The sequence below is a fragment of the Crocuta crocuta genome, unplaced genomic scaffold, assembly GCF_008692635.1.
Source record: "Crocuta crocuta isolate KB4526 unplaced genomic scaffold, BGI_CrCroc_1.0 scaffold26, whole genome shotgun sequence".
NCBI lineage: Eukaryota > Metazoa > Chordata > Mammalia > Carnivora > Hyaenidae > Crocuta > Crocuta crocuta.
In genome coordinates, this window is record NW_027532249.1 from 17,584,521 (window position 1) to 17,608,731 (window position 24,211).

At 42.2% G+C, this 24,211-nt stretch overlaps 1 protein-coding gene across 1 annotated transcript in view; it reads right to left on the reverse strand.

The window, feature by feature from the left end:
- The window catches only part of CHST9 (carbohydrate sulfotransferase 9), a 202,229-nt gene that overhangs the window by 17,349 nt on the left and 160,669 nt on the right, over positions 1–24,211 (reverse strand). The window contains exon 4 of the mRNA XM_077778177.1: positions 12,879–12,916. Within this exon, the coding sequence (XP_077634303.1) occupies positions 12,879–12,916 (38 nt within the window). The remainder of the gene's footprint in view (positions 1–12,878; positions 12,917–24,211) is intronic.

The window sequence follows — 24,211 nt, forward strand, 5'->3', positions numbered from 1 at the left end:
GGGGGGGGGGCGGGAGGGGAGGGCTGGGGTCCATCCAACCCTTTCCATTGCTGTTTTTAGGCAGAGTCCAAGTCCCAGGAAATGGCATATACCTGGGGAAACGCTTCTTTCACTACCCATTACCTACTAGTCCAAAGCCAGAGCCCTAGGGACAGCAATGCCAAGTGGGAGAGCGGGGCTGGTGTTGATAGCCAATCACAATTCTCTTCTATCCAGACCTGGATGAACAGAATTTTCTGTCTAACCTATTTATAGAGACACCGGTATCAGAAAGCAAGCCAGCATAATTCTCTGAAGGTCCTTCAGAGATGGCAATCCTATAATCCTTTCCTCGATACAATTCTATAATCTTCTCCTTGGAAGGGACAGACACATGCTGGTGTACCTTGCTCAGAAATAGCATCACAGCTTATTGATTCTGCCTGCTGTCCACACAGGGGAAAACTGGGCCCGACAGGGGAAGTCTCAGCCTCCACACAGGGGATTTTCTGAGGGTCTCCCATAACTGAGGGCCACTGGTAACTGGCCTGTAGCCAGTATCATAACTGAAAGTGGATGGATGTGAGCCTCATTCACCTGTGAACACCAGAGACAAGACTTGTACTTCTAGACCAGTTCTCAGACCAATGGGAAGACTCTCTTGTCCCATCTGTGACTCACGCTCCATCCATTGAGATTCTCCAGCTCAGAGCATGCTCCTTCCTGTGCGAGGAGAGATATATTTATACTAATTGGCACGGAGGTCAGTTTGCCTGTCTTGACCCCTGCCAGGGCTCCAGTCTGCTTTAGTGAAAGGAAAGCTCTTGGACCAAGGCCGGAGGGAGACGGTGAGTCCAAGAGTGCGTTTTGGATGAATATGCACACGTTGCTTTACGTGCAATTGTCGACTGCTATCAAACCAATACTTTTCTGCCAAATCAACGTCACTCACTGGAAGAGGACACCTAAGTGAACAACTTGGTGGCAGCAGACTCAACCTCCCATCTGTAAAACAGAGAATGAGGCCTACCTCATGGAGTTGTGAAAAATAAATGGAATAAATATGTCATGCTTAATAAGCAGTGTGACTCATAAAATGTGACTTTTAACCACAACTTTTCTATTTCTGCCAAGAGTCTCACCTTTCTGCAGTAACCCTAGCAACCTCTTGTTAACCCTTGTCTTAATTTGTTATTTCACTTTCCATAGTCAGGCACCAAATTCTATTCATTTTTGTCTCTTAAGTGTTCATTCCTACTATCAATATAGCACACACATACATTTTTCTTTATGCCCAGACTGCTGCCATTGCGTGCTAGCAGAATTCATTAAGCATGGAATTCGTTTGGGAAGTATTTATTGCACAGCTAATATGTGAACTCTAAAACATCAGGGTAAACAACTCTGACAAGGGTCTTGCTCTCATGGTACTTAGGTTCTCGTGGGTGAAGGTAGGTAATGAACAAACACACAAATAAGTAAACCAGACAACAATCACTGAAGTAGAGCCATGTGACCACCATGCGAGTAGCGGGAAGAATGAAGAGACTACCTTAAATAGATGTCTAGGGAAGATCTATTTGTGGAGAAGCTACTGGAGCAGAGGTGATTATGATAAACATTTCAGGCAGCGGCAGCGAGTGCAAAGGGTCCTTGCATGGGGGTGGGGCTGGCCAGGTGNAATCAAAGAGGAAGGTGGGGCCATATCTTGTAGGAAAATCAGATCGTGGAGATCTCGGGAAGGACTTAGGGTCTCATCAGAGGTGTAATATTAGCCACTGGAGTTTTCAGACAGGGTGATAACATAATGTGAACTGACATTTTACAAAGCTCACTCTCCTGGCCAAGTGGAGAATGGACTGGGGGCCTCGGGGGAGTGGAAGCAGAGTAGCCTGGAGAGAGGTTGGTGGCTGGTACCACTGGAGACAGAGCAAAAAGGAAAATACAGGATATGGTTTTAAGAAAATTCCACACTAATTTTCCTGAGGTCATTTCTCAATTCCCAAAGCTTCACTTCCAGCACACTCTATTTCCTGATGAATCAAATCTAAATAACTTTGGTTTCAAGTCCTCCATGATCCTTCCCTGGCCACTTTTCATTGATTGTTGGCTTCTCCGAGCTCCCACGGTACCTCTACTGGTTCAGTTAATAAGCAAGTAAGTGATAACACACTATGTTATCCACACACAGCACTTGAGGGATGCTCAAGGACCCTTTCAAGACAGACAATCCCTTTAGGACAGGGTCTGTGCTGGCACTTACCTCCTCATCCTCTATCACACGGAGCTCAGCTCCAAACACAGGGCACGTGCTGCAATTGCTTACTGATTGATTAAAAACATAGATCACAAGCATTCATCTCTTCCGTACTTCTCTCACAGGAAGGGTGATTATCTGTCAATATTCATTGCACCATTGAACCAACATGCAATGCATTAATCATCTCTGAGATAACCAGATGAGGCTTTCTTGTAATCTTTGTATTTGGCAGAGATAATTTCACTTGGTTTGGAGTTTATGAGGCCATAAGTGGCTCCCATCTGTTGATGAACATATTTCTAAGAGTCATTTAGTATCAAGTATGGAATACTTGAGGGGAAGTTAAATTGTAACTTTTATATTAAGTGTCATCTTAGCAACAGAGACAAAATTGGAAGCATGTGTTCAATTTTGGTATTTCATTTTCAAAGCTTTAGGTCAGGCAAAGAATTAATTTCATTTGTTTACAAAGTAGATTATGCCTAATAAAATCTATTTTGTTTATGATCACATTTTAGTCAATCCACTGCCTTAGAAAATGAGAGAAATCCGATTGGCTAATCATTCAACATAGTAAATTACATTATTCCACATCCACGGAACATTGGCCTAATTTAATTATTCAGTAATAGCATCATGAAAATATTCCTCTTTAATACATTTTGAGCAAGGCGCATACCCATGATGAACCAGTGAAGAATCTTGTTTATTCCTTCCTTGTTTGATGACTGACCACGGAATGTAACATAACACTTCTGTGGATAATAACTTTTTCCACATTAAGGATTGTAAAGACAAGGTGGCTTTCACTAGGATCCTTACCGGTACTCTGAATTTTCACTACTTGTCTGTCTTATCTTTTGTCTCCTAGAAATTGGTTCTCTGGTAAGTGCTACTTTACAAAATAAAGTTAAAACAAAATTGGTTTCAATTTATGCATAATAAAGGAAATAGGTGGCATCACTTTCACTCTTTACTGAGATGTAGAAAAACTCCCCAGGAGAATTTATTTCACTCCTGAGATTCTGACCAGGACTAAGGCTCATATCCTCAGCAAAATGCAGTTACACACCAAAGTTTATACAAAACAAAAGTGAAATCTCTCTCTGTCTTTAAAGTTTATCCAAGGGCACCTGGGTGGCTCAGTCAGTTAAGTGTCTGACTTTGGCTCAGGTCATGATCTCATGGTTTGTGGGTTCAAGCCCTGCATTGGGCTCTGTGCTGACAGCTCAGAACCTGGAGCCTGATTCGGATTCTGTGTCTCACTCTTTCCCTCTGCCCCTCCCCTGATCAATTGTCTCTCTCTGTCTCTCAAAAATAAATAAACGTTAAAAACAAAATAAAATAAATAAGATAAAGTTTATCCCAAACAAAAGTGAAATTCTCCCTCTCTCTCTCTTTAAAGTTCATTTATTCATTTTGAAGACAGAGAGAGAGAGAGAGAGGGAGAGAGAGAGAGAGAGAGAGATTGAGAATCGCAAGCATGCTTTGCGCTGTCAGTGCAGAGTCCGACACAGGACTTGAACTCACAAACTGTGAGATCATAACCTGAGCTGAAATAAAGAGCCAGATGCTTAACCAACTGAGCCACCCAGGCACCCCAGAAATCTCTTGATGGATACCCAGAAGATCTGCCCTGAGGGATCTAAATCATATATATATTTCTATAGATATGTTGCATATGCATATATATTGACCTAGTATAATGACCCTTATACTGCAGATTGGCCTAGTATTAATGACCATTTCTTGTTATTTTTTTCCTTTTTGGGCTTTTAGCAATATGTATTGTGGCCAAATGTTGGAAATAGTAAAATTCAAACTGATAAAGATAAGCATGTTTAAAATTTTAAATACAAAGGGAATAGCCTTTTAGAATCATTACATGGAATATATCTGAATTAAGCAATGATAGGTATATGCTATAAAAGTTTTTCTGATCCCTTGATCACTACTTCTTAAAATGCAAATTTTTATGTCAACCAACAACATTTCACTCAAAATGATGACTACTGAAGCACCTTTTCCCTAAAATTCCACAGGGTCTCAGATTTTCACTTGATTCCCTACTCAGTTCCTTATCATGAGGAGAAAGACTAATCTGGATAAAATAGTTTAAAGGTAGATTAAAAAAAAACCACCCCGTGTTTTTGAATATACATTAAAATATGATGACAAATTGGCTCTGCGGCCCATTTTGATCAAAGCCTTAACCCTAGAAGTGAAAAACAGACGTTCCACCCAGAGGAGGTGTTTGAGTTAGGGAACTCTGCTCATTGTGCTCCCGGCCACTAGAACTTGGCCCACGGACACCTGTGGGTCCGGGTGAGGAGAATAAACCTAATGACGGTGGAGCCAATTTGCTCATACAATCTGTTAGGCTGAAAAATTTCAGTTCCCCAGTTACTCGTCATTAGCTACAAGTGCTAGCAAGTAGGGAGGGATAGGATTAGAAAAAGTCAAAAGGGGGGAAGAAAAAGAGGGGGAACAGATTGACTAGAAAATCATTCATGGAATATATTTAACTGGCATCTTAGGTAGCGTGATTCATCTGACTATATGCTAAAGGAGTGCCTGGGTGACTCAGTTGGTAGATGTGACTCTTGATCTCGGGGTCCTGAGTTTGAGTCCCATGTTGTGCATAGAGCTTACTTTTAAAGAACATTTAAGGGGCACCTGGGTGACCAAGTCGGATGTGTCTCCAACTCTTGATATTGCGGCTCAGGTCATGATCCCAGGGTTGTGAGATCAAGCCCTATGTTGGGCTCTGTGTTAAGCACGGAGCCTGCTTGAGATTCTCTCTCTCTGTCTCTCTCCCTCTGCCCCTCACCTCTGCTTACGTGCTCTCTCTCTCTCCCTTGAAATATAAAAATAAAATAAAAATAAAACCACTAGATGGTAAATTAGCTATTTTTGTTCAAGAGATGCTACATTTTCAGCACAGAGCTTCAGTATCCCATATTCTCCCCCATGAGTACATATACAATGACACAGGTGTCACTAAGAATGAAGCATTTATAAAAGAGTTTTTACAAGTAAGGGACTTTTCTGGAAAATAAAGGAATAAAAGACCATTTTATAGTTGGTGAGAATAAAGGTTTCTGCTTCCATTCTTGTTTTATGTTCATAGTATTTGTTTGGGCTCTGCCATGGAACATTGCCAGTGGGCAGCACATTATGCCACGCATACTTTTTTTTTCAGCTTTTAATCTCTTTTCAGGTGACAAAATAGTTTTTCTCTTAGACTAGATTTTACTTGATTTTTCGCTTACGTAATTAAAAAAGTAATAGTGGTTAACAGGAACCCCAGAGTGAGTATATGCCTATCTTGATCGTTAAAATGCTTTGGAAAAAAAAACCCACATTATAAATATCTCTGTTCTAGGGTCTCATTACCAGTTGCTTCAGCATTAGTGTCAAAATTGGGGTGCTGATTCGGGTGGTCATCAGTGGGATCATTTAGTTCGTAGAAAAACTTCCAGGACAGGTAGTGGTATAGAGCAACAGCAAAGAGAAAGGATTTAAGAATGATATATACGTGGATTCTTTTTTTTTAATGTTGATGTTTATTTATTACTTATTTTGAGAGAGAGAGAGAGAGAGAGAGAGAGAGAGAGAGAGAGAGAGAGAGGGATAGAATCCCAAGCAGGTAGAGTCTGACATGGGGCTCGATCTCACAAACCATGAGATCATGACCTGAGCCAAAACCAAGAGTCAGACAATTAACCGACTGAGCTACCCAGGCGCCCCTCTACCTGGATTCTGATTCCAGCCCTGCTACTCACCAGCTGTGTGTCTTTGAATAAAGGTATTTAAAGCAGTATAGACTAATGGCTGGTGCTTACAGGGTAGAGGCGTATTATTTCAATCCTGGTGTGTGATCTCGTGCGAGTTACTTCTGTTAATGGACCATGAATCCCTGGGTTGTACCCACCACACAAGATTACTGCTGTGAGCTTTAAATGAGATAATTTTATGTAAAATTTAGCCTAGTGTCTACACACAGAAAACTCATTAAGCACCTAAGAATGATGTTAACCATTATTATTATTCTTAATTTAGTGCTAAGCATAGCAGAACCTGAAAAATTACTAAATCTTTCAAGCTTGAGTTTCCCCCTGTATAAAAAGGAGATTACATTATGTACCCTCATAGGTTTGTTGTGACAAATAAGTGAGACGGAGCACTGAGTGACTAGCACAATTACTGGTCCCAATTATTCAGAAGCATTTTGAGTGAATGAGGACTATCTGCATATTTGATTGCTAATAAATCATGCAGTGTTGCTAATAAACCATTTTCTTGATCTCAATCATTATTTTCTTCTTAGCATTCAGGCTTTTAAAGTACCCCAGGGCTATTTGCTCATTCTCCCTTTATCTTTATGGTAGATTTCCACAGACTGTCGTCTGTTGTCTATTTCCTCAGACACCCTTACACAATATTTTAATTTCCTTGGCTTCTGATTAAAGAAGCGAGCCCCAGCCTTGTGACATTTATACCTAAGCATTTTCTAGATAGGAAGCCATCTGACCTTTAATAAGGACCATCTTTTAGAAAGCCTTCTTTGTTAGCTACTATTCATACAACCACTTTTGGATCATTTCAGTCTTGCTTTCAAGCATTCTTTAGAAAGATTCATAAATTGGATAGCTTTTATAAAGCACAACTTCCAGTTCTGGAAGGTACTCTTAAAAGAGAGTTAGGGGAATGGGATCTTTGCTAGTTCCATTAGTGCTGAACTCGCAGTGAGAAACTCTCTTCAGGTCAAAGTTGTCTCCTTGAGTGCATGGCCATTTTGATAAGAATAGTGCGAGGTAATGTAATCCCACTTTAAATTTAGCAGTTATAAAGTTCATGCTACACTGAAAAGGTGACAGTGGGTGGCACTGCTATCCTTACATTCAAGAAAAAAGTCAGGTGCTCATGTCTTGACCCAAGCAAATCGTTTAACATTCTACAGGCTGTCATGAAAGGTGGACATAAAGATAAAATAGAGGTGTGGCTCTCCCTGCCCTTCAATTCTGTCATTCCTCTGACAGTGTGGCCATTGTTCTTAGAGACCATGTGCTCTTTTAGCTTGTCTCTACTGTTTTTAGCTGAGATTCCTTGCTGGGGTGGTCAAAGGACAACACCTGGTTCCTGCCTTAGAAAAATCAATGACACAACAGTTTAGAGCAGGACAGTGTATGGGCAGTGGACCATCCACATTTAGTGGTCCCTCTGGCCAGCAGGGTGACAACTTAGTGACTTGGAAGGTTTCAATTGACCAGCAATTGGTTGGGTGCTTATGATGTTTAAGGTCCAGCTGTAGACACTGAAATGAACCAAACATGATTTTGTCTCTTTAGGATGAGAATATCCAGTTACAAAATCGTATAGGGAGAAATAATTAGAATATAGAGTAGAAAACACAGGATCTGTAGCAAAGGGGCTGAAAAATAATATGGGACCATAGACCAGAGAGATTATTCTCTGCTATATGATGAAGGAAAGTTTTGTTGCATTTGAGTTACATCTTGGAATATGAGTAAATTTTGCATGTGCAGGAAGAGGGGTTAGTACGTTGGTAGAACAGTTTTGCACAGCACACAGCACTTTTACAGAAAGGAGCAGAATGGGAAACAAATCTAAGGAGGTGGAGAGCATGCTGTCCAAAGGGTTGTGGGGTCACAGGCTCTTGGATTTCATACTCAAAGGTTAAGGTTTTATCCCGGAGGCCACAGATGAGTGGGTTCAAGCTTGGCTTTTTATGAGGACCACATACAGAGTTTTAAAGTTGCAGATATCTGAGCAGAATCATTCCCAACATTTGTGTTGCCCAGAGCAAGAGTAGGAATGGAGGCCCACATACTGTGTGGCTAAATATTTAGAAGTTTCCAAGTAAGCAATACTTAATACGTGGCCCTTGTTTCCACCCAGCCTCTCCAGAGGGACTGCTCTGGGGCCGCAGGTGACAGGAGCCCTCCACTCGCCCTGAGAGCCAGCCTGCCACTAGAGGCCTGAGGGATTCACGGACCTTCAGGAGGAAGGCAGGCCGGAAGCTGTACTCAGGCGGGAGACTGGATCTGCTGCCATGAAGGAGGCACTGACTGAGGTCTTCAGATTCCCTGGTGGGGTATGTATGGGATTGGGGGGATGGTTCACGTACCTCACACCTCACTTCTCCGACCTTGGGATTGCCAGGTAGTTCTAAGTACCACCCGTGACTGCACCCCTGACTCCACCTACATCCTAAGCAGAGGGGAGGGCAGACAGACACTTACCTGAGGAGCACTGTCTGCCTCCACATCCTCCCACTTGAGAGGATGTGGGGCCGCTACCTTGAGGCTACAACAGCCCTTCCTTCTCTGGTTTCAAAGGGCCCAGGCTGATTTTTTTTTTTTTTTTTTTTTTATCTTCCAGCCCAATCCCAGTGCATCTGATGACAGGGCCCAATTCAGCGTGTACTCCCATATGTTGTGTGTGCTCCATCAATGGTCAAACTTTAAACCATGATGCTTAGAAGAAAAAAAAAGTCTCTGTATTTTTGCGTTTGCGGTGTCTGGGTCTTCTAAAGCATCTGACGCCTTTCGGCATGGTCTAAGGGTTGTGCTGTGTCTGAACCCAACCCGTGACCCCGCGTTTCTTGGGTTGGTGCAGGAGTGCAGCCTCAGGGTCTGTGTGAGCAAAGCCCCCCGGGTGAGCGTAACGCACAGGCAGGGGTCGTAATCACCGCTAATGTGGGGAAGGTGTTTCTGTTGGATTTTTGTTTTGCAGCAGAGGAGGGATGTGGATGGTTGGGAGTTTGGAAAGCAAGGAGGAGCGGAGTGGAGGACGAATGGAAAATGTGGTAGACGGAGGAGAGCCTCCGGGATCAAGCACTTCCATGAGGGTCCAGAGGGAGCAGGGGCTGTGGGCTGGGCACCGGAGGAGTTGGATAGAGGGGCGACGGGAGATCACGTCAGAAGTGCTCCGTGGTCAGAGGAAGAGATGGGGCCGAGGGTCAGTCTGAGGTCCTCAGTGTTTTATGGTTGAACTGTTTCTCCCAGACAGTGGACGTCCTGACTCCTGGTGCCTGTTAGTGTGACCTTATTTTAAAAAAAGGGTATTTGTAGATGTCATTAGGATGGGCCTTAACCCCCTACGGCTGATGTTCTTATAAGAAGAGAAGCCACATGGGGCGCCTCGGTGGCTCAGTCAGTTGAGTGTCTGACTTCAGCTCAGGTCATGATCTTACGGTTCGTGGGTTTGAGCCCCCATCGGGCTCTGTGCTGACAGCTAGCTCAGAACCTGGAGCCTGCTTCGGATTCTGTGTCTCCCTCTCTCTCTGACCCTCCCCTGCTTGCTCGCTCTCTCTCGTGCTAGCCCTCTCTCTTGCTCTCTCTCTCTCTCAGAAATAAATAAAAACACTAAAAAAGTTTAAAAAAAAAGAAGAGAAGGCACATGCAGGGAGGCCACGTGACAAAGAGGCAGAGACGGAGTGAGGGAGATATTAGTCCAGCATCGTCAAGGACCACTGGCCACCACCAGCAGACGGAAGGAATCAAGGAGGGATCCTCTCCTACAGGGTTCGTGGGGAGTGTGGCCCTGTCAACCACTGGGTTTTGGACTTCAAGCCTCCAGAACTGTGAGACAATACATTTCTGTCGTTTGAAAGCACCCAGTTTGTGGTAGTTTGTTACAACAGCCCTAGGAGCGAACACATAGCTTTGACAGCACACCGGCAGTGCTGGCTCTCTCTGAACCCGGCATTCAGTGAAGTGAGCCTTCGTCCCAGCTGGCACCCGAGTGTGCAAGTTCTCTCCTACAGGCCCATCCTCTCCCCAAGAAATGAAGCCCCTCTATGTCACCTAGCTGTGTATGAATTCACAATGGGCTTCAATGATCTACTCTACAAAAAGGCATAAACACAAGGCATTAATTTACTGCAGGTATCAATTGCCTCCTATATAAGAAGGCAGTTTCCCAGTTAACTTAAAAGGTTTTAATGTACAGTATTCCCATTGGGTACTGCCATATTCTGATTTGGTTTTTGAAGGTATTTGGGGTAGCATTTCGAGGTAGTGTCTTTAATCTCCCATAGTAAAAATTATTCAGAAAACCTACAGGAGATTTTCATCTCTAGAAGGAACATTTTTCAGAGAGGAAATTGTTGCAGCACTGAATTGCCAAAAAGACGGCTGAAAAAATGGGTCATGCTTTCATCCCATTCTGGGACAGGAGCCGCCAAGCGGTTCCCTCCTCATTTTTGTCTCTCGTAAACAAGCTGCATTAACAAGTTACTTTAAAAAAGCGTACTAATTTCCCCAGTGAATTACACAGGAAAGAATCCAGCGTTCCCTCCAGAGAGCTCAAATAGTTGTTTGTTCTCAGAGCTCAGGTGTGGTAAAATAGCTGTCGGCTAAAAATGCACGCTGGCTATTGGCCAGTAGGCTGGAGCTTTCCATCACTGCAGCCCTGATTTCTCACATTGGTGTGCAACTCGTAGCTTGCTTAGTGGAAAAAAAAAAAAAAAGGACTTGATTTTCAATTTCAATTTAATTACACAATCTATAGTGCCTGGTGGGAAGGATTTAGGGGCAAAGATTAATGCTCAACAGTGCTCCATTTTACATTCTTTTCTGATGAAGAACACTGTATTGATTATCCAAAGTGAGTTTTCCAACTTGTGTTTTAAAAGCTAAATTCTTAAATAAAACATTAAAAAAAGGGGGGAGGGGGAGGAATCTCATGGTTTGTGGGTTCGAGCCCCGCGTCGGGCTCTGTGCTGACAGCTAGCTCGGAGCCTGAAGCCTGTTTCAGTTTCTGTATCTCTCTCTCTACCCCTCCCCTGCTCATGCTCTCTCTCTCTCAGAAATAAATAAAACATTTTAAAAAAAGCCAAATTCTGGGAGTAGCAGAGGGATTTAAAGAAGGGGTGTGACTTCGTTTCTTGGCTCTTTGCCAAAATTAGATAAACTGGAGATGTGAGATGCCTCTTTGAGTTGTTTCAGCAGTGGAAAGCTCTTCTATACTTGGGAGAAGAAAGAATGGAAATTCTATTGTAAAATTAGAAATACCAGCTGGCAGACACTGATTGAACAATACAACTATCTGTTTTAAGAATGACTGTATAATGAATATACTTAAGAGTCTTCCTTATTATGTTAAAGTCCAAAGAATTTCACTCTTATTGGGCCTGGAAACCATTATGATTTCATCTGGCAACAAATCAGTGTCTCAGATTACAAGTAAATATTTGGTGTTCTATTTTGGTGTCTACATATTCTATCAGTGTAGCCACAAGTAAAAAAGAAGGAAAACGTAGGAAATGTAAATCTGCCCATAAGATGGGGCCTTAATATATTTCTCCATCAATTGCTTTAACTTGTTAATAACTTAATAAAATAAACAGGTCTCTTTATAAGAAAAAGTATTCCCTGTGTGACTTGAATAAATAAAAATGGTAGCAATAAACCTTCCCGCTTAACTGATGTCAGCGTTACCAAACCACTTGAGCACATACAAATCATCGAAAATACAATGATAAAGAAATGAAGCTCGAAAGGCAAATAAACTATCTGAAGTAGATAGCTGGTTTTGCCATTGCACAATGACAGCATTTTCAAGTATTAAGGTGGCTGTTACTATGAATCAACATTTTCAATTACACGAAGAGCAAAAGGATACCTACTCAGCATTAAATTTTGCTGCTGAACTTGCACAATAGTACATTAGCCAAATAAGTTAACTATTTTTAGAGCTTGATGAGCTCCGGGGCATCTGGCACAGATTAGGTAACACTGGAACTTAATTTGGGCGGAATGACAATGGGGAGTAGAATTGGGGCTTATTTGAGAGAGCACTAGAAGAGTTTGGAAAATGTACCCTTGACTGGTTTAAAAGTAGACCTGCCACCCTTCTCCTTGGCGTATAATGTATGCCAAAGGGGAACGATGAAAAAAAAAAAAAAGACATGGAGGCTTGTGTTTGTGGGTGGAGCCTGAGCTTACTGGGCCTGCTTGGCCTATGGAAAGAGGAGGTGGGGCGAGGTAAGACAGGGTTTGGTGAAAGCTCCTTGGTTTCAGGGATAGTTTTATTCAACCCGCTTTAACAGTTATAGAAGTGATTCCATTTGCCAGTAAATAAAAAGTAACAAGATAAGAAAATAGGGAAGCAGACGGGAAGAGGTTGGCTAACTGAGCGTAGAGATCAAAGACCATAATGGAAAGGAACTTGCAGGCTTCTACTGCTAGGGGTTCTGCTCTGATTTGTTTGGGAGGGAGTGACTTTCAGCTGGGCAAATTAAAACTTGGAAAAATCACACAGAAGAGTCACTGTAGTTAAGGGAAAAGTAGATAAAAGTATCTATTTGCAGCCATGATAGTATCAATGCAGAGGTCATGTCATGTGCAGAGGGAAGCTTACAAATCACAACTGGCAGTCCCATTTCTCCACCGTCTCCTTTGGTGGGTGTGCAGAGAGGGAAGGAATGAGATGGGGGACAACGAAAGCACATGGTCATCCACGTAGGACCAGTTTATTTGTTTTCAGAACCAACAGACGTGTATTGCTCCTACCCAATTATTAACAAATTTTTTTTCTGTATTTACAAATGCTTGATTATTAACCTCCGAAACATAATCGACATTATAAGTTATGAGAAGTGAGGAAATACCTGGTCGGTGATATATTTCTGGATGTGTTCTCTAGTCACTGAAAGAGAAAGCAAAAATAAATGTGACATTAAAGTGTGAAAATGAAGTAAATGCAGTTCTGATCCTGCTCTATTCTCACTCCAAATTCCAAAGCAGTCATAGGCTCTCTGGGCAAACATTTGTATTGCAGTATGAACCTTTACAATCACTCCAGTAATTGGAAAAAAAAAAAAAAGCCAAATCCTAAATAAACCACATTGGGCAAAGGTAATAGAAAACAGAGTGGAAATCCGGTAAGGGTGATACCAGGAGAAAGTATTAAACTTTGGTGGAGAAGTGAAGAGATGAAAAGGACCGAATAAAACTTTGAACAACAGCCCGTCCAAGGTTTCCAAACAATGACAACCTGTTCAAGTATAATACTAACATTGAGCTCATGGAACCTTGCAGACTGGACAAGGAGATCTAATGTGGCAGGTGGCAAAGGTGCTACTTTTGAAAACTTTTCCTGTACCTGTGAAGATAATAAAGGCATTATTATACTTTGTTGTTATGGTACCGCAGAGAGTAGAGTGAAAACCCACAGTTTTATAAAAGGTATCTTGGTCAGGCCAAGGAAAAAACTACACAGATAATGCATGAAAGGCAACAGGGGGTGTAAAGAAAAAGGACATTAAAATAATAAACCTCCAGGGTGCCTGGCTGGCTCAGTTGGTTAAGTGTCTGACTTCGGCTCCAGTCACAATCTTAGAGTTAGTGGGTTCAAGACCTGCATCGGGCTCGCCGCTGTCAGTGCAGAGCCTGCTTTGGATCCTCTGTCCCCCTCTCTCTGCCCCTCCCCATCTCTTTCTCATTCTCTCTCTCTCTCTCAAAATAAATAAATAAACTTAAAAAAATAAAATAATAAACCTCCATGGTGATAACAGCCTGAATGTGATCAGTGTTTTATATGTCTTAAATAAAAGGGAAAAAATCCATAGTAATAATAACAAGCAACAAACCATCAAGAAAGAGAGAAGAAATCTTATGACACTATTGTATTCTGTACTTGTGAACATCTTGGTATGATATATATTCCATTAAACAGATCCTTTTAAAATTTTAATTAAGATAATTGTGAAAGGGCGTCTGGGTGGCTCAGTCAGTTAAGTGTCCGACTTTGGCTCAGGTCATGATCTTGCAGTTTGTGAGTTCGAGCCCTGTGTCGGGCTCTGTGCTGACAGCCTGGAGCCTCCTTCGGGTTCCATGTCTCCCCCTCTGTCTGCCCCCATGCTTATGCTCTGTCTCTGTCTCTCAATAATAAATAAAAACGTTAAAAAAAAGATAATTGTGTAGTCACGTGCATTTGCAGGAAATAATACAGACACATCGTGTGTCCCTTTACCCAGTTTCCCCCAATGGTGACATCTGGAAGAGCCATAGCACAGCATCACAGCCAAGGTGCTGGCGTTGAGGCAGTCAGGATACAGAGCATTTCACACACCATGGAGATCGTTCAAGATGTCCTTTTATAGCCACACCTATTTCCTCCCACACCCTCCCACTTCTTAGCCCCAGGCACCCACTAATCTGTTCTCCATTTCTACCGCTTTGCCATTTCAAGAACATTATATAAATGGAATCATACATTTTATAACCTTTAAGATAGGTTCTTCTCCCTTAGCAAGGTTCTCTAGAGATTCATCCATGTTGCTGTGTGTATTCCTATATGTTCATTCCTTTTCACTGAGGCGTAGTATTCATGGCATGGATGTACAAAAGTATATATGTATGTATTTAAAATCTATTATTTTTTAAATTCAAGTTAGTTAACATATAGTGTAATCTTGGTTTCAGGAGTTGAACCCAGTGATCCATCACTTACATACAACACCCAGTGCTCATCCCACCAAGTGCCCTCCTAATGTCCCTCATCATTTAGCCCATCCCCTACTCATCTCCCCTCCTGCAACCCCCAGCTTGCTCTCTGTATTTAAGTGTCTCTTATGGTTTGCCCCCCTCTCTGTTTTCATCTTATTTTTCCTTCCCTTCCCCTATGTTCATCTGTTGTTAAATTCCACATATGAGTGGAATCATAATTGTCTTTCTCTGTCTGACTTGTTTCACTTAGCATAATATACTCTAGCTCCATCCACGTTGTTGCAAAAGATTTCATTCTTTTTGATCACACAGACAGACAGACAGACACACACACACACACACACACCCCACATCTTCTAACCATTCTAACCATTCACTCTGGGAAGGTGTGACACACAAAGGAATGGTGTGTCTAACCATTCACGCATTGAAAGACATCTGGGTAGTTTCTAGCTATTATGAATAAAACTTCTATTAACATTTATGTATAGGTTTTTTTTGTGAGTGCAAGTCTTTACTCCTCTGGGGTAAATGCCCAGGAGTGAGGATGCTGGGTTGTATGGTAGCTGCGTGTTTAGTTGTTTAGTTAGTCTCAAAAATAAATAAATGTTAAAAAAAAAGAAACTGCCAAATTGTTTTACTTTAAGACATATAATGAAGAATTGATATTTACCAATCAATTAATCAACCCCAAAATAAGTATATTTGAAAATTTTACTAAGTGTTCTGTACCAGGCAAGGTGTTACATGAGATACAGTATAAGGAGCATATGCAATGGAGTGACAGTGTTAAGACTGGACTAATTTAATCATGTCACCACCACAAAATACCAGGGGCCCATCTTGGAGTCCTTATATAATAAGAGCCAATTTCCTTCATTTTTTAATGGCATTGCCCAATAAGTTATTCTTGATATGGTTTTAAAAAATTTTTTTTACATTTATTTATTTTTGAGAGACAGAGAGAGACAGAGCACAGTTGGGGGAGGGACAGAGAGAGACACACACACACAGAATCTGAAGCAGGCTCCAGACTCCAAGCAGTCAGCACAGAGCCTGACATGGGGCTCGAACTCACAAACTGTGACATCATGACCTGAGACGAAGTTGGACCCTTAACCGATTGAGCCACTCAGGAGCCCCTCTTGATATATTTTAATAGTTAGATTCTTTGTCAGATTATACACCGTATGTTTGAAGAAGAGGCAACGTGGTTTGTGGGAAAGGCTTGGCCATTTGAATCAGATCATCAGTATTGCCAAGAAGAGGAAAGAGAACATCCATGCAGAAGGAAGAGCATGTGCAAAGCCATGTGACAAGGGGGAGCCGAGGGCGTCCAAGGCCTGGAAAGGAAGCCAACACGGCCAGAGTAGAGAAATAAGGGTCGGGGTGTGTGGTGTCACATGACGCCGGGGAGCTACTGCTGGAGACCCCTTTGGGGAGATTTATGATCATTACAAGAGCAGTGGGAAGTCAGTCATTAAGGAAATTTGGGCCAGGGTGTGTGTAGGGACATTGGAATGGCATGGTCAAATCTTCATTTTTCACAGACCACTCAACTCTTGTTGCTACTAACTCTTGTAGGCTGGAGGGGGTACTGGGAACGGCAGCTGCACTACAAAAATCTTAGTTTTGTTGCCTTAGGAACCAAGGGAAATCTGAAGGAATTCAGGAGAAGAATGAGAGCCCAAACAATCAAATCATCATCACCTAATAACGTAGCAGCCCACTGGACTCTAGCAAACGGAGAGACAACAGCCTGCTATCTAATTACAGCCCTCCCATTGACAAGGTGTTTGATGTGGAGCTCGTTAACTAATGCCCTGCTTGTTTGGCCATCTATAACAAAGAGTTCATAATATCTATCCCTCTCCAGATTTGTGAGGGTTAAAATGAAATAAGTATGAATTTTGCAGGCAAAGGATAAGTGAAGGGCATTCCAAGGGCATTCCAAGGAGCCGTGACAGGAAGAACCATCTCAGGGGCAAGGAGAGGGCGTATCTGGATGACTCTCAAGGTGTTTGGAGTGGCTTATGGAGCCAAAGCATTTGCCAGAGGAGGTGGGAAGTATGGGCTGTGGGAAGAGGGTAAGAGAACAGCCATGGGATGTCGTTGGTGGAAGTGAGGCTGAGAAGGGGTTTTCAGGCCGTGGGAGGCCAACAGGGGTTTTTCATCAGGGGGCAAGGCTGTGCTTGAGAAGGATGGCTTTGGTGATGGTGTGGAGGATGGGGTGACGGTGAGGGGCAGACAGGTGACAGGGAGAGCAAGAGAGGAATGCCCACTGCGCAGGCGGGAGTGATGAGGGGCCCAGTCCAGGAGGGAGAGCAGAGGTGGAGGGATGCCTGGAGCTGGTGGCCTTTCTGAGGTAGGTTCTGGAGACTGACTGGATGTGGGAAGTATGGGAGTGTGGGAGGCAAGAGCATCCCCTACGTTTTCAGCAAGGGGAGCTTATGGATAATTGTATTAGCAAACATACGGTGGGGAAAAGGAACAGAATTTAAAAAGAAGTTATAAGGGGAGCCCTCTGAGCTTGTCCCCATAATTAAAATGAAGATATATGTATGTTATGAAAACTGGCATGGCAATTATGGTAAACAGAATAACGGGCCCCCTAAATGTCCACATCCTAATCTCTGAAACCTGTGAATATGGTACCTTCCATGGCAAAGGGGCTTTGCAGATGTGGTTCAGGGTCTGGAGATGGGAAGATTATCTGGGATTATCGGGACGCGCCCAATGTAATCACAAGGGTCCTTCTAAGAGACAGAAAGGACAATCAAAGGCAGAGGAAATGGGAGGCAGGGGCCGGAGTGACCCAGTGAGGAAACGGGCCACAAACCAGGAAGGTGGGCAGCCTCCAGACTTGGAAAAGGGACGGAAGTGGATTCTCCCCTGGAGCCTCCTGAAGGTATGCAGTCTTGCTGTACCTTTATTCTGGTCTAGTGAGACCATTTTGGAGAGTCTGACTTCCAGAAGTTTAAGAGTAAAACATCTGTGAGAGCCCCAGCTGCAGCTACAGGGAGGAACCCCGGACACAAACCTGGGCTGTGTCGTAGGATGACAAGACAGGCTGGGCACAAATTTCCTTGGTGAAGGGTCAGAATGAGTCTAGGATTTGTGTCATCTGTCCGAATGAGGAAGAGGCAGGGGGCTGTTAGTGGGACATGTGGCCAGGTTATGTCCAGCTCAGACACCAAGGCAGGTGCTATGCTGGGAGGCTGGGGAATATGACGAGGGCTGATTCAGAAGATAACAGGGCAGGCTTCTAGTTACTGAGGTCATTTAGTCGGCTGAGGATCATAGGGACTCAGAAGCCAGGCATACCATTTCTGTGAGTTACAGTTATTTAAATGTAAGAAAAATCATCTCCTCCCTTGAGCTATTCAAACTCTAATGAATTAAAATATATAATTATATAACTATTTTGTGGCCCTAGTGGTTATGATTGTGGCTAATAATTTTTTTTTCTCTTGCTTACGGATAGTCTTAGGCTGGTGGAGACATAAATGTTCCTCGGCCGATGCAAGAAAAAAAGGAGGGAATCCCATTAAGGAAAACCTAAGTCATTCCCAAGTTTATTCAAATCATATTTGAAAAAGAGGAATGGAATTTAGGGGATAAATGGTAACTGCCTAAGCCTTTGCTAATAAAAGATTAAGAAGTATGTGGTGTAGCATCTTTTAATTATTTTTTCTAGCATCTTGAATATACAATGTTTGAAATCTCTGGTTGGATCAACATTATTTTGCTCAGAGGTTTGTGGACTTTGCATACTGATTCTTTCCTGTTTCCAAGTACATTTGCTTTTAGGCTATTTTTATTCACTTTAAAGGAATTTTAATAACTTTCTGTTGACAGCATGGACAGCTGGTCTTGAGAATTAAAGAAAATTCACTTGCTGACTGAGGAAGGAAGTGACATCAATGAGCTTCTAAAGTCAGCCTAGAGGGGGAAATTGGTTTGTGAGAGAGTGGCCTTTCATTGCACTGTATTTATCGAGCGATGCCTTGAGATGCAAATTGCTGTATCAATCAAACCTATGGTGCCTACCTCCAACCAACTTAGTGCAAACTGAAGGAACAATGCCCTAAACACTGAGAGGAAAACAGATGAGGGGTACAGGAACCTGGGGGCTAAGTGAATTACAGGAGCTCATGATCCCCTCTCTCTGGGCTGATACTTCCTTCCTTGTCAAGCCTCAGTTTCTTTGTCTAGAAAATGAGTTTGATGTAATCTACTCATTGAAGTTGGTTGAAGGCAGTCTGTTTCTGTAACAGGAAGACCATGTACCAATATATATATAGTGTAGACGTGTTATCTCTCCACTTTGTCCCAAAGAGAGCTATCAACTGCTTTTTTATCCCCCACTGAGAGCTATCTGGAAATAAGGATCGTCAGGTAGCCATCTAACAGCTACTACCTTGATCTCTTTTATAAATTTTTTTTTATAGTTTTTATTTATTTTTGAGACAGAGAGACAGAACATGAGTGGGGGAGGGGCAGAGAGAGAGAGGGAGACACAGAATCTGAAACAGGCTCCAAGCTGCTAGCACAGAGACCGACGCAGGGCTTGAACCCACAAACCGCGAGATTGTGACCTGAGCCGAAGTTGGATGCTTAACCGACTGAGCCACCCAGGCGCCCCTACCTTGATCTCCTGATACTTGAAAGATCAGTATTCATTGTTCATAATTCTACTTCAGAAAAAGGCAGGCACCCAAATCAGGGCTTTAAATAACAATGACAATAGTGATAACAATGTAATTGTCATAATAATGAGTGACGTAATTCTTCACCACCATCAGAGAAGTTCCCTCTGCAACTGCAGTAATCCATTTTGCAAAGATGATGTGGGGCAAGTGCGTCGCATGTGTAAGTGTGGGCTGTGTCAATGTGAGCGCACATACGTGGATACACGCACACCTGTGGGAGAGGCAGAAAAGACCTTTTATACATTTTATGCTATGAGCTGAAACATTAGATTGCTATTACTTATTTCTTAGCTCATTTTAGAAAGTGTTTGACACAGCTATAGTGATGGTTCAAAAATAGGTAAATAATTTGAGTCTGAGTTGACAATCTGGTATCAAAGTGAATTTATTTCAGTGCAAGAGATAGACGCATTAATGTTGGTTTCCTTTCCTTGTCTCTAAACATATTTGGGATAGTCAATTAAATTTTCAAATTTTATGAGTTAAAGATGAAATTTGAGCTACTCAAAAAATATTGGTTAAGTAAAGAATGGATGAGTTCTCAACAGCCACAGGCTTCAGGCCAAAGGATTTTCAGATTATCCCCAAGCCTGGAGACGCTTCGACTCTAGCAAAAGTCACTGATTTGATCCTCCAGCAATATTTTAATGAGCATCTATTCTGGACAAATATGTTCGTGTGCTGGAGGCACAGAAGTAAAGGAGGGGAAACAAGATAAGCACACAAAAAGGAAACAACGTGAAATCACAGAGCTGTAAGGATTATTAGTAAATTGTGTAAGCACGTAGATCAAATGATATTTAAATCATAATGCAGTAGAAATGGGGATGCATCACTTTCAGATTTTCCTGGTCTTGGCTTTGTCGTTCTTGACAAGCCGTACAGTATTTAGCACATAACTTCACTTCTCTGGTCTTTGCTTTGCTTGTAGTGCATAATGACAATGTTTCAAGTACAGATAGTTTCTAAGTTTATTTCCAGTTACTTAAATTCTTTGGCCCTAGAAAGAATGAGGGAGATTGAACATTTCCATAGAAGTGGCACAAATGCAAAAGAGAAGAGGCAGAGCCACCTGGGTGGCTCAGTTGGTTAAGCATCTGACTCTTGGTTTCAGCTCAGGTCATGGTTTCGCATTTTGTAAGTTTAAGCCCTGTATGGGGCTCCATGCTGACAGTGCAGAGCCTGTCTGGGATTCTCTCTCTCTCTCTCTCTGCCCCTTCCCTGCTTGTGCTCTTTCTCTCAAAATAAGTAAACAAACTTAAAAAAATGAGAAAAGGTAATGTTTGGTGGGGGAAACTGAGAGTGCCTCATGGAGGCAATAGCATTTGATAGCAGGTTGGGGGAAACGTATTTCACATAGAAGAAAGAGCATGAACAAAAACACAGAACTAGGAGGTGCAGGGGGCATGTACAGGGAGTAGCGAACAGTTGCACTTGACTTCAGAAGAGTCTGTATGTATATTAGTGAGTAATAAGAGGCAAGGTAAAACCTGTGTGATAAACTAATATCGCGGACGGTCCAAAATACTTAGGGAGAAAATTTGACATTTGTTTACTAAGGGAGCGCTAGAAGATTTTTGAGCCAGAAATTGGTCAAAACTGTCTGAAGCTTCATCTAACAATGCTTTGACTGGAGGAGGGGGGACATGGACAAGAATGAAGTTGACTATGACCTTCTGGGTGAATAGAGCAGCCTTAACAACTCAGATGGGGGGCTGAGGCAGTGGGAGAGTGGAAAGAAAGGAATTAATGATGGCCGAGATCATTTTTTTTCTTGCTTTGTCTGTATTTTTTTATTTTCAATTTTTTTTGTATTCAAGTATAACTAACACATAGTGTTATACTACTTTTAGGTCTATAATGATTGAACAATTCTGTGCATTAGTCAGTGCTCAGACATGGCCAAGATCTTAAGCTTAGTTACCTGGGAGGTGTGCTTTGTGCAAAGGTGGAAATGAGATAGAGCCAGTTTAGACAGTAAATTTGGTGAGTAATGGTGGTGGGATCATCAGCTGAGTTCCGCATTGGTTAAGTTTAAAATACCAGTAAGACATTCTAGAGAATGACGAAAGTGAACTCAGGAAAGAGGTCAGTATCAGGCTGTCTTCTGTAGAGAGATGATGGGGTAGAGCCTAAGAACACAAGACTCATTTTACAAGTAGGGAGAGGGAAACAAACAGCAAATCAGAACTCTGGGAAACGGTTCTACCTTATTTATATTTGACTGATTTGTGCCTCCTCAGGTAATGGAATTCAAAGTTTACATCGTTCACAATGAACACGAAGAGACACTATCTCTAAGCGAAACTAAGTTAAGCCCAATGAAGGATTTACTACCAGGCACTAGCAAGTTAGAAGGCTGATTTCAGAGCTTATGTTCTCACTGGTCCTGGTTGTGAGTCAAAGGCTATGAATTCTGACACTAGGCCAGTGTGTGTTTTTTTCTTTAACACACCAAACAATAAACTCAGTTCTCCATGGATGCTGCCTGCGTATCCCACAAATTTAACTCAATTTGGACACTACCTACCTGGAAAGAGTGACAGATCCTACAGATTAAGGAAGGGCTCAGCCCTACATGACTATCCCCCACCCCTCACTTTAGATGCCAGTTGCTAGGCTAGGTGGTCCTCTGTGCTTTTGACTGACAAGCTATAGATGGAAGGTGCCAACACCCCCTTCTCGGGCGGGATTGATTAATTTGCTGGAGAGGCTCACAGAACTAAGATATATTTTACTTACTGGATTAGTGGCTTATTATAAAAGGATATAACCCAGAACAGCCCGATGGAAGATGCATAGGGCAAGGTATGTGGAAAAGGCAAAGAAGCTTCCAGGCTCACTGGATGTCTCACTCTCTCTGAATGTGCACAAGTTTACCAACCCAGAATTGCTCTGAACTCTGTCTTTCCAGGTTTTTTTTTTTCTTTTTTCTTTCTTTTTTTTTTTTGTGGAGGGCACATTACATAGCTATGGTTGATTAGCTCACTGGCTGCTGGTGACTGCCCTTAAAGAAGAATTTTACTTTCGACTTCAAACAAGAGTTTAAGTCAAACAAAAAAATTTTTTTTTTTTTTTAATAAAAAGAGCAACACTAAATGGCAACACTGAACTGCGCCGTTTATTCTTAACTAACTTTTAGAGTACCGGAGACTACAGACAGTATGTATGGATCTTTTTTTCAATTACCTCTTTTCCATACATCAACACTTACTCACTTAAGGCTAGGACTAGCTGCAAGGATTGTTAATGTGCTGTAATTGTTAGTCAATCTCCCAGCTCTTTGTCCATGATGTAAACATACCTCCAGAGAGTTTGTTTGGATAGTGTAAGTTACAGTCCTGTGGAGAGAAAAAGTGGAGGCTACGCTTTCTCCAATGGTCCCTCTGCAAGATCTGGGGTCATGCTGTGGCATGTGGTGGGTCTGTGGTTTGGCCATCAGAGCCCACCTATAAACAGGCAGCTCTTACGTGGCTCTGTGTGGCATGGATTCCCCAGTATCAACCAACGTGATATTACCGTGTATAATACCACTGGGGAGGAGAGACTCAGGATTTTTATACTTTTATTTCAGTTCCCTTACTTTTCCTATACTTTTTGGCAGTCTAGGGAATTTTGCCATTTGTTAGTTTGTTTTACAGTTCATCGTGCCTAAGTATACCCAATCATCCCTCCTAGCCCAGGCGTGGGGGTCAAGAGTGAGGGCGTTGGGAATGGAGATGACACGAGGGTAGCAGGTGTCATGAACCAATTCTGTGGTGGGAATCCTTTCTAGTACCCAGGAAAGGGTAGGAATAACAAAGCTGAACATGACCTAGGGTTGTACCACAGTGAATTCTTCTTTAATCAGATACTTGCATCATTAAATTAATTAAGGGGAAATGATTTCGTATTCATTTGAATAAAAATTGACTCCTAGCTTCTTGCTTTTTGTAAGAAACGATTTTTGGGGTTTTTTTAAAAATGTTTTTTATTTATTTCTAGGAGAGAGAGAGAGACAGAGTGAGCAGGGGAGGGTCAGAGAGAGAGGGAGTCACAGACTGAAACAGGCTCCAGGCTCTGAGCTGGCAGTCAGCACAGAGCCCGACGCGGGGCCCGAACCCACGAACCGCGAGATCATGACCTAAGCGAAAGTCGGACGCTTAACCGACTAAGCCACCCAGGCGCCCCAAGATTTTTGGGTTTTAAAGCTCACTATTTTTTTTTTCACTTAGCAAGAAAACACTGATTATTCTGTTTCTCAAAGAACACAGAATAATTTTTTTTTGTTATTTTTCTTCCTTTTGGAAAACATGGATTTCTAGTTAAGTCTGGCTGTTACTGTGAAAGTCATAATTTGAACAAGGCACTCACATTCATGAATCCCTAAGCCATTTTGTACATGACTTTTTATATGATTTTTTATTTTAAAATCTCTCATTTTTTTTTTCTTGAAAGAACAGAGAACATAAACCTTTGGAGTTTTAAGATGCAGGCAAATAAAATATTAATTCTGCTCTAGTGCTATAGTGAGTGCTTACATCAATATAATTCTCCTTACCAGGGTGCCTGGGTGGCTCAGTTGGTTAAGGGTCCGACTCCTGGCTTCGGCTCAGGTCATGATCTCACAGTTCGTGGGTTTGAGCCGCGCGTCAGGCTCTGTGCTGTCAGTGCAGAGCCTGCTTGGGATTCTCTCTCTTGCTCTATCTCTCTCTCTTTCCTCTTCCCCATTTGGGCCTGCTTTCTCTCTCTCAAAATAAATAAACCTAAGAAATTATATATATATGCATATATATATATTG